Source organism: Aotus nancymaae, unplaced genomic scaffold (genome assembly GCF_030222135.1).
Source record: "Aotus nancymaae isolate 86718 unplaced genomic scaffold, 86718_ANA_hifiasm-v0.15.2.pri h1tg000004l, whole genome shotgun sequence".
Lineage (NCBI taxonomy): Eukaryota > Metazoa > Chordata > Mammalia > Primates > Aotidae > Aotus > Aotus nancymaae.
Window position 1 is genome coordinate 68,973,421 of NW_026988415.1, and position 11,322 is coordinate 68,984,742.

The 11,322-nt window shown below is 39.5% G+C and overlaps 1 protein-coding gene and 1 pseudogene across 1 annotated transcript; one reads left to right on the forward strand and one right to left on the reverse strand.

Annotated features, from left to right (window-relative positions):
* Positions 1 to 392: 392 nt before the first annotated feature.
* Positions 393 to 886, reverse strand: ZCCHC13 (zinc finger CCHC-type containing 13). Its single transcript, XM_012475202.3, is given in 2 exon segments — positions 393 to 451; positions 454 to 886. Coding segments are annotated over 2 exon segments (492 nt in total).
* An 8,100-nt stretch (positions 887 to 8,986) lies between these two features.
* On the forward strand, positions 8,987 to 10,791 carry LOC105732920 (single-stranded DNA-binding protein, mitochondrial-like; annotated as a pseudogene).
* Positions 10,792 to 11,322: the final 531 nt, after the last annotated feature.

Below are 11,322 nucleotides of genomic sequence, written 5' to 3' on the forward strand. Positions count from 1 at the left end.
TAGGCCAGTGCTTCTAAACTCGTCCTGATTTGTTCACCAGTATAGATCCAGCTCTTCCAATAGTGCCTCCTAATTAAATGTGTTAAACCAAAATACACCAAAAGAACCCCTAAAGTGATTAGTGCTCAGAATGACTACTCAATAACTAGAGTTGCCTGTGGGGCAGAAGCAACACATTAATTGTGGGGCATATACAAATGATTAATTTTTCTGAGATTTTTTTTTCTAGCTCTTTCCTCCTTTAACATGGTAATTAAAGCTCACATGCCTGAAAGTACCCTCAATCTATCAACCTTTTGGTCAGTGACGGTTTCAGAGAAAATAATACAATAATCAATCAGCAAAAGGAGGGGGGAAGATGACAAAGGGAAAAGATTTAAGCGGTAGCCTCACTAGGACATTCCCTGGCTAGGCGTCTGGATTTGCCACAGCGGTAGCAGTTGACTTGGATTGCCTTGCTGCAACTGATGGCCATGTGGCCGGTCTCGCCACATCTGTAGCACTTGACTTCGGCGCAGTCTTTCTGAATGTGCCCAAGTTTGCCGCAAGCGTAGCATTTCTGGTCTTTCTGACGATCACATTCACAAGCCAGATGTCCTGGTCTGCCGCAGGTATAACAGCATTGGTCTCTCTCTCGTTTAGGTTCGTTACAGTCTTTGGCGATGTGGCCGCTTCTCCCACAGCTGTAGCAGATGTTTCCGAGGACACAGTTCTTAGCTTGATGACCAGACTCACCGCAGAGGTAGCAGGTGTATGATAGGGTGGTGGAACTGCATTGAGAACCTCTGCCATAGCCTCTACCTCCTCTCCCTCCAGCTCCTCCTCTAGGGCATCCCCGGGCCGAATAGCCAGAGCGTCCACACGCGAAGGAATCATTACTACTCATGGCTGCGGTGCGATCTTCCAGTGAGCAGGCCCACCTCGGCCCGGGAGGCCATCGCGCAACTCGCCTTAGGGCGGCTTAGAAAGAAATAGCTGTTTTCCTCTAGGGTTCTCAGTGACGTCATACAAGGTTTGCACACGGCCCCATTCACGTGTCACGGGCATTCTGGAGGCCCTTCCTGCCCAACTTTCCTCCTACTCAAGAAGCCAAAACCATAATAATCTATTAACTGAGTAGTGTTGTTTTATGTTTTTGTTTGTTTCAACACTTGGGTCGTTGAATTTGAATCACTTCCTATTCAGAAAATTAGACTTGTAGAAGTTTTCGTAATTTAAGACTTAGGCTTTCTCTGTGGTCTAGTATATGATCAGTTTTTATATATGTGCTACGGACATGGGAAAGATTGTGTGAGATATACGTAATGCAATAAGCAAAAGAAAGAAATAATAAGAAATTAGAGTTACTAATTTTTTGTTTTAAAAAATAAGTGTCCATAAAGATAAGAGATACATAAGATAGAAAAATGCCACAGTGAAAAGACTTATGCATAATTTAGCCCGTCTAATTGCAAGAATCTTAGCTTTCAATATAATCACTACCATTTAAGTTGTAAAACATAACAGGATTGAAGCATTCAGTATAAAAAAAAGTGTTATTATTTGGAAAATAAAAACTACAAAACCAGGCCAGTTGTGGTGGCTCACAGCTGCAATTGCAGCACCTTGGGAGGCCAAGGAGGGAGGATTGCTTGAGCCCAGGAGCTCGAGATCAGCCGATCAGCCTCAGCAACGTGGCAAAACCCCATCTCTACTGAAAACAAAAACAAAACCAAAAACAAACAAAAAAAGAACATTAGCTGGAAGTGGCACATTAGCTGGAAGTGGCAGATGGTGCCTGTAGTCCCAGCTACTTGGGAAGCTGAGGTGGGAAGATCACTTGAGTGGGAAGGTCAAGGCTGCAGTGAGCTGTGATTGTGCCACTGAACTCCAGCCTGGGTGACAGATCAAGACTCTGTCTCAAAAAAAAAAAAAAAAAAAAAACGAAAACCCTACAAAACAAGATACATTTAAGTATTGGACAGATTTCCTCTCTGCTGCTCTCCAAGTTGTTTGTACCTAATATAAGTTTCACAAGGATTTATGGACATGTTGCACATTCATATAGATATAGAAATAAGTATAGGAGGCTGGGTATCGTGACTCCTGCCTGTAATCCTAGCACTTTGGGAGGCTCAGGCAGGCAGATCACTTGAGTACAAGAATTTGAGAGCAGCCTGGGCAACATGGAGAAACCCTGTCTGTACTAAAAAATACCAAAAAATTAGCTAGTCTTGGTGGCTTGCACCTATATATAGTCCCAGCTATTTGGGGGGCTGAGGTTGGAAGATCCCTTGAACCCAGGAGGTAAATGTTGCAGTGAGCCATTATCATTATTGGGCCACTGCACTCCAGCCTGGATGACAGACCCTGTTTAAAAAAAAAAAAAAGAAGTATGGGAAATTAACACTGAAACATCAACAGTAGCTGTTTTGGGTTATAAGATTGATTATGATTTTTTTCTCCTCATTTTTCTTCTTTGTATTTTTCAATTTTTGAAATGAGATTAGGTTTTGTACTTTAAAAATAATCTATAATACACTTTTTCTTTAATAGTTAGATGTTTTGTATGTGAATTTTTTTCAGACATCCAGCACAAATGTTTTGGCAAAACCAGACATAAGAATACTGAATGTAGCAATTGGCCTTTATTTTCAGCATGACTTAATTGCAATGTGAAACTCCCTCCTTAAATGCAACCACAAAAAACATCTTTTTGAAAATTAAAGTTGAGAGCCATGTAGCATGTGTAGTTGCCACATAAAGTGTATATAGTTTGAAGAAATGAATTTGATTCCTAAACAATGAAATGGTGTTGCATAAATGGTATCAAAGGTTAAAAATTTGATATACCCTTGTTAAATTAGCCCTTTTTTGGTCTTTTTTTTTTCCTTTTTGTGGAGAATGGGTTCTCAGTATGTTGCCCAGGCAGGTCTCAAACTCCTGGGATCAAGCTATCCTCCCACTTCTGCCTCCCTAAGTTCTGGGATTATAGGCATGAACCACCTTGCTCAGCAAACTAACTTTATTAATTATCATGTTGAAATTCCCTTTAGGTTTATATTTTAATTAAAGCTATACATGATTGAGACAATGTATTAAATCCATTTTTTGTCACAGTAGAGAATATATATGTTTATGTGGATCGTTTTTATTTAAATTTTTAAAAATTTTTAATGTTTGTGGGTATATAGTAGGTATATTTATGGATTACATGAGATATTTTAGTATACCCATGCAATACTTAATAATAACATTATGGAAAATTGGGTATCCATCCCCTCAAGCATTTATCCTGTGTGTTAGAAACAATCTAATTATACACTTTTTGTTATTTTAAAATGTATACTTAAATTGTTATTGACTATAGTCACCCTATTGTGCTATCAAATACTAGATTTTATTCATTCATTCTTTCTTTTTTTTTTTTTTTTTTGAGACAGAGTTTCGCTCTGTTGCCCAGGCTGGAGTGCAGTGGCTTGATCTCAGCTCACTGCAGCCTCTGCCTCCCGAGTTCTAGAGATTCTCCTGCCTTAGCCTCCCCAAGTAGCTGTGACTACAGGTGCGGGCCACCACACCCGGCTAATTTTTTTGGTATTTTTAGTAGAGATAGGGTTTTACCATGTTGGCCAGGCTGGTCTGACTTCAGGGGATCTGCCCACTTTGGCCTCCCAAAGTGCTGGGATTACAAACGTGAACCACCGCGCCTACCCATTTTTTCTAACTACTTTTTTGGTATCCATTGACAATCCCCACCTCCTCCCCAACCCCCTACTACCTTTCCCAGCCTCTGGTAACCATTCCTCTACTCTCTATCTCCATGAGTTCAATTATTTGATTTTTAGAACCCACACAAAAAAAGTGAGAACATGCCATGTTTGTATTTTCTGTGCCTGGCTTATTTCACTTAACATAATGACCTCCAGTTCCATCCATGTTGTTGAAAATGACAGAATCTCATTCATTTTTACGGCTAAATAGTACTCCATTGTGTATAAGTACAATGTTTTCTTTATCTGTTCATCTGCTGATGGACGCTTAGGTTGCTTCAAAATCCTGGCTACTGTGAACGGTGCTGCAACAAACATGGGAGTACAGACATCTCTTTGGCATACTGATTTCCTTTCTTTCGGGTATATGATCCAGCAATGGGATTGCTGGGTCCTATTTAGCTCTATTTTTAATATTTTGAGGAAGCTCCAAACTGTTCTCTATAGCGATTGTACTAACTTACATCCTCACCAACAGTGTAAGGGGGTTTCCTTTCCTCCACACCCTTGCCAGTATTTGTTATTATCAAACTTTTGGATAAAATCCATTTTATCTGGGGAAAGATGATATCTAATTATATCTTTGATTTACATTTCTCCGATGGTCAATGATATTGAGCACATTTTCATATGCCTGTTGGACATTTGTATGTTTTCTTTTGATAAATGTCTATACAAAACTTTTGCCCATTTAAAAAATTGGATTATTAGGTTTTTTCCCTACACACTTGTTTGAGCTGTTTGTATATTCTGGTTATTAATCCCTTGTCAGAGGGGTGGTTTGTGGTTTGCAAATATTTACTCCCCTTCTGTGGGTTGTCTCTTCACTTTGTCGGTTGTTTCCTTTGCTGTGCAGAAGCTTTAGAATTTGGTGTAATCCCATTTGTCCATTTTTGCTTTGGTTGTCTGTGCTTGCGGGATAGTACTCAAGAAATTTTTGCCCAGACCAGTGTCTTGGAGTTTCCCCAATGTTTTCTTGTACTAGTTTCATAGTTTGGAGTTTTAAATTTAAGTCTTTAATCCATTTTGATTTGATCTTTGTATATGGCAAGGGTCTAGTTTCATTCTGCATATGGATATCCAGTTTTCCCAGCACCACTTATTGAACAGACTGTCCTTTCGGCCTGGTGCGGTGGCTCACACCTGTAATCCCAACACTTTGGGAAGCTGAGGTGGGCGGAGCACCTGAGGTTAGGAGTTCAAGACCAGCCTGACCAACATGGAGAAACGCCCGTCTCTACTAAAAAAAAAATGCAAAATTAGCTGGGTGTGGTGGCACATGCCTGTAATCCCAGCTACTTGGGAGGCTGAGGCAGGAGAATCACTTGAACCCAGGAGGTGGAGGTTGCAGTGAGCCGAGATCACACCATTGCACTCCAGCCTGGGCAACAAGAGCAAAAACTCCATCTCAGAAAAAAAAAAAAAAAGACTGTCTTTTCCTCATTGTATGTTTCTGGCAATTTTGTTAAAAATGAATTCACTGGCCAGGCATGGTGGCTCATGCTTGCAATCCCAGCACTTTGGGAGTCTGAGGCAAGTGGATCACGAGGTCAGGAGTTCGAGACCAGCCTGGCCAACACAGTGAAACCCATCTCTACTAAAAACACAAAAATTAGCTGGGTGTGGTGGCAGGTGCCTGTAATCCCGGCTACTCAGGAGATTGAGGCAGGAGAATTGCTTGAACCCAGGAGGCGGAGGTTGCAGTGAGCCGAGATTGTGCCACTGCACTCCAGCATGGGCGACAGAACTAGACTCCATCCCAGAAAATAAAATGAATTAACTGTAGGTGTGCGAATTTCTTTCTGAGTTGTCTGTTCTGCTCCATTGGTCTATGTCTGTTTTTTTTTGTTTTTTTGTTTTTTGCCAGTACCATGCTCTTTTGGTTCCTATAGCTGTGTAGCATAATTTGAAGTCAGGTAATTTGATTCCTCCAGTTTTGTTCTTTTTGCTCGGGATAGCTTTGGCTATTCTGTGTATTTTTGTTCTGTTCCATTGGTCTATGTGTCTATTTTTATGCCAGTACCATGCTCTTTGATCCTTCTTATAACTCTGTAGTATAATTTGAAGTCAGGTAATTTTGGTTTTGGTTTGCTCTTGCTTTTCTAGTTCTCTAAGATGCATCATTGGGTTATTTGTGTGAAGTTTTTCTTCTTTTTTGATGTAGACACTACAGCTATGAATTTCTGTCATAGTACTGCTTTCACTGTATCCCATTGGTTTTGACATGTTGTGTTTCTGCTATCATTTGCTTCAATAAAATTTTCACTTTCCCTCTTACCTTCTTCATTGACCCACTGGTCATTCAGGAGAATATTGTTTGATTTTCATATGTTTATATAATTTCCAAAATTCTTCTTGTTATTGTAGTTTTATTTCATTGTGGTCACAGAAGATGCTAGATAGTATTTCTTTTTTGGGGGGTATTTTCTTTCCTTTTTTTTTTTTGAGATGGAGTCTCTCTCTGTTGCCCAGGCTGGAGTGCACTGGCACAATCTTGGCTCACTACAACCTCTGCCTCCAGGGCTCAAGCGATTCTCCTGCCTCAGCCTCTGGAGTAGCTGAGACTACAGGTGCGTGCCACCACACCTGGCTAAGTTTTTGTAATTTTAGTAAAGACGGTTTTTCACCGTGTTAGACAGGATGGTCTCAATTTCCTCTTGATCCACCCACCTCAGCCTCCCAAAGTGCTGGGATTACAGGCGTGAACCACCGCGCCTGGCTTGGAACGTTTTAAGACTTGTTTTGTAGACTAATGTATGTTCTTTCCTTGAAAATAATCCATGTGCTGAGGAGATGAAAGTGTATTCCGCAACCGTTGGATGAAATGGTTTGTAAATGTCTATTTGGTCTATACTACAGATTAAGTCTGTTGTTTCTCTGTTGATTTTTCTGTCTGGAAGATCTGTCCAGTGATGAAAGTGAGGTGTTGAAGTCTCCAGAGATGTTGGTATTGTGGCCTTTCTCTCTCTTTAGCTCTAATAATATTTGCTTTATATATCTGGGTGCTCCAGTGTTGGGTGCAGATATATTGACAGTTATATTATCTTGCTGAATTGACCCCTTTATCATTATATAATGACCTTCTTTATCCCTTTTTACAGTTTTTGTCTTGAAATCTATTTTGTCTGATATAAGTATGGCAATTTCTGCTCCTTTTTGTTTTCCATTGGTATGGAATATCTTTTCCACTCCTTTATTTTCAGTTTATGTGTACCTTTCTAGGTGAAGTATATTTCTTGTAGGTAACAAATCAATGAGTCTTGTTTATTCATTCATTCAATCACTCTATGTCTTTTGATTGGCAAATTTAGTCCATTTACATTCAAGGTTATTATTGATAAGTAGGGACTTATTCCAACCATTTTGTGATTTTTCTGGTTGTTTTGTGGTCTATTCTTCCTTCCTGTCTTCCTTTTAGTGAATGTGATTCTCTCTTGTAGTATGATTTAATTTCTTGCTTTTTATTTTTTGTGTATCTGTTGTACGCTTTTCAACTTTGGGTTACCATGAAATTTGCAAATACTATTTCATAACACATTATTTTAAACTGATGACAACTTAACACTGATTGCATAAATGAACACACAAAAAGAGAAGTAACAAAAATGTTACATTTTAACTTCATTTTCCCACTTTTAAACTTTTTTATTGGCTGGGCATGGTGGCTCACGTCTGTAATCCCAGCACTTTGGGAAGCCAAGGTGGACGGATATTTTGAGGTCCCGAGTTAGAGACCAGCCTGGTCAACATGGTGAAACCTCGTCTCTACTAAAAACACAAACATTAGCTGGGCGTGTTGGCAAGCACCTGTCATCCCAGTTACTCAGGAGGCTGAGGCACGAGAATCGCTTTAACCTAGGAGGTGGAGGTTGCAGTGAGTTGAGATCGCATCATTGCACTCCAGCCTAGGTGATAGAGCAAGAAGACTCTGTCTCAAAATAAATAAATAAATAAATAAATAAAATAAACTTCTTTGTTGTTTCTCTTTATGTCTTATTGTATAATGTCTTGAAAAGCTGTTGTAGTTATCATTTTTGATTAATTATTTAATCTTTCTACTTAAGATAAGAATAGCTTACACACCACAATTAGAGTGTTACAGTATTCTGTGTTTTCCTGTGTGCTTCCTATTACCAAGAGTTTTGTACCTTCAGATGATTTTTTCTTGCTCATTAACATCCTTTTCTTTGGGACTGAAGCTTGCATCCCTTTAGCATTTTATTGTAGGACAAGTCTGGTGTTGATGAACTCTCTCAGCTTTTGTTTGTCTGGGAAGGTCTTTAGTTCTCCTTCATGTTAGCAGGATATTTTTGTTGGATATACTTACTATTCTAAGGTCAAAGATTTTTCCTTTAGCTCTTTAAATATGTCATGTTGCTCTTTGCACTCCTCTCCTTAGGCAGAAGCAAAAAATCACATTTTGCCATTAGCTGCATTGCCTAGGGTTGGGGGAGTGATGGTGGAAGCATCCCTTAGCCACCCCAGCTGATATCTCCCTAGGTCATGTGCTACCCTAGTTCACTGGCTCTAAGCCCAGCCTCACACTATGAGTTGCCTAGGAATAGCAATCCTTGTATCCCAGACCATCTATCAAGTTTATTTAGAAACCCAGAGCACTTTAGCCCATGGTAGTAAAGCTTGCTGAGAAAATCAAGTTCTGACTGTCGGAGTGATTCATTCCCCTCTGGCTAGGGCTGGTTAAAGTGCTCCCTATATGCACAGGGCTGGCTGAGCCCAGCATGGCTTTATTCTCCACTGTAACAGGTCAGCACTGAGTTCAATGTAAATTTCCTCAGTTGCTGTGCTTTTCCTTTCCAAAATGCACAGATTATCTCTGGCTGCATGGCTGCTGTAGGGGGATGAGTGAAGGGTGGTGTCAGGGATTCAAGACTGTCTCTTCTGCCTTTCTCAATGCCTCTTTCAGTGATATGAAGTTAAAACTAGATACTGTTTTAACTTCAGCTCACCTGATTTTTGGTTCTTGTGATGGTGGTTTTCTGTGTGCAGTTAGTTGCTAAAGTTTGGTGTTCTAGGCTGGGTGCGGTGGCTCATGCCTGTAATCCCAGCACTTTGGGAGGCCGAGGTGGGTGGATTACCTGAGGTCAGGAGTTTGAGACCAGCTTGGCCAACATGATGAAAACCCGTCTGTACAAAAAAATACAAAAATTAGCCAGCTGCAGTGGCAGGCACCTGTAATCCCATCTACTGGGGAGGCTGAGGCAGGGAGAATAGCTGGAATGTGGGAGGCGGAGGTTGCTGTGAGGTGAGTTCGCACCATGCAATGCTGAATAGAAATGGTGAAAGCAGGCATTCCTGTCTTGTTCTTTATCTTAGGAGGAAAGCTCTCAGTATTTGACTATTAAGTGTGTTTTAAATTTAAGCATGTTTTTTAAATTTAAAAAAATGTGTACCTTTTTATTGGGTTAAAGAAGCTTTCTTCTATCCCTAATGTGTTGAATGTTCTTATTATAAAGGGTATCGAATTTATCAAAAGATTTTTCTGTATCCCTTGAATTTGCCTTGCTTTTTGCATTGGCTAGAATTACCAGTAGTACATTGTTGAATAGAAGTTGTGAGAGTGGACATTGTTGTCTTCTTTCTGATCTAAAGAAGAAAGCTTTCAGCCTTATCATTAAGTATCATGTTAGCTGTGGGCTTTTAGTAGATGCCTTTATCAAATTGAGAAAGTTCCCTCCTATTCTAGTTTATTAGGTGTTTTTATCATGAAAGTGTGTTGGATTTTGTCAAAGCATGTCTACTAAGATGATCACATCAGTTTTCTCCCCTCTATTCTGTTAATATGGTGTATTATATTGATTATTTTTTTGTAGGTTCATCTAACCTGACATTTCTGAGATAAATTTCACTTGGTAAAGGTATGTAATCCTTTTCATATGTTGCTGGATTTGATTTGCTAGTATTTTGTTGAGTATTTTTCTGTCCATATTGATAAGAAATATTGACCAATAGGGACTTTTTCTTGTGAAATTTTTGTCTGTTTTTTTTTTTTGTTCAAGGTAATAGTGACTTCATAGAGTAATTTTGGAGATCTTCCAGTCTCTTATTTTTTTTGGAATAGTTTGCAAAGAATTGGTATTACTTCTCCTTTAAATGTCTGGAACATTTCATCAGTGAAGTCATCTTGGCCTGGGCTTTTCTTGTGGGAAGTTTAAAGATCACTAAGTCAGGTGCACTGGAAGTGATCCCCTGGCTGGCTGGGCTGGCAAGGTTTGAGCATCAGGAAGAATCTAAAGATTAGACTGTAAGAAAAGAAAATAGAAACCATGTTTTAAGATCTGTATTACAAGTACTTCGTCAGTTTGTAAGACATATGTGTCTGAAACAACTACCAGTTTGGTTCTTGAAAGATCCCTGAATCATGTGCAATTAGTTGGGTGAGTGGGTCAGGACCCTGTCTTGAGACAGGTGGAAGGAAAAAATCCAGTCACAATATTTTCTCTAGCAACAAATGAGATGTGGCGATTAGGGGACAGTGAAGTTTACCAAATGGACGATGTCAGTCAAAAGACAACATGGCACAGAATATCAGTATTCCAGCCAGGCCTCAGAGACGTAGCATATCAGTATGTGAAAAAGGGGTCTTAAATTTATGTGGAAGGGAAAATGGACTATGGTGAATACATGGATAAAAATAATGTGAGGTGGGCTGGGCGAGGTGGCTCACGCCTGTAATCCCAGCATTTTGGGAGGCTGAGATGGGTGGATCACCAGGTCAGGAGTTCGAGACCAGCCTGGCCAACATAGTGAAACCCCGTCTCTACTAAAAATACAAAAAGTAGCCGGGCATGGTGGCCCGTGCCTGTAGTCCCAGATACTCAGGAGGCTGAGTCAGTAGAATCACTTGAACCTGGGAGGCGGAGGTTGTGGTGAGCCAAGATTGGGCCACTGCACTCCAGCCTGGGCAATAGAGCAAGACTGCATCACACACAAAAATAATAATAATAATAATGTGAGGCGACAAGCAACAACATTCATAGCTGATAATATTATATTTCTGAGTGACCAAGCGAAAGAGGAGTAGAATGGATGATTCTTCTTTGGCCATCATTTGGTACAGTCTCATTTCCAGATCATGTATAATCTTTATAGTTCCCAAAAACAAAAATTAAAATACTCTTTTACGTAATAAATTTTCTAAAAGAAGATCACTAAGTCAGTTTCTTTACTTGTTATACGTCTATTCAGATTTTCTAGTTCTTCTTGAGTCAGTTTTGGCAGTTTGCATTTTTCTGGGAATTTGTCTGTTTCATCATTGTATCTAATACATTGGCATAGAGTTGTTCATAGTATTCCTTTATACTGCTTTCATTTTTGTAATGTGATTAATGATGCACAGTCGTTCATTCGTAATTTTAGAAATTTGAGTCTTCTCTCTCTTTTTTTTGTGGGTCTAGCTAAAGGGTTTTTCAAAAAACAAACTTTTACTTTTTTGATATTCTCTATTATTTCTATTCTATATTTCATTTATTTTCACTTTAATTTTGATTAGTTTCTTTTTTCTGCTTTGAGCTTAGTTTTCCTTTCTTTTTCAGTTTCTTATGGTAGATGGTGA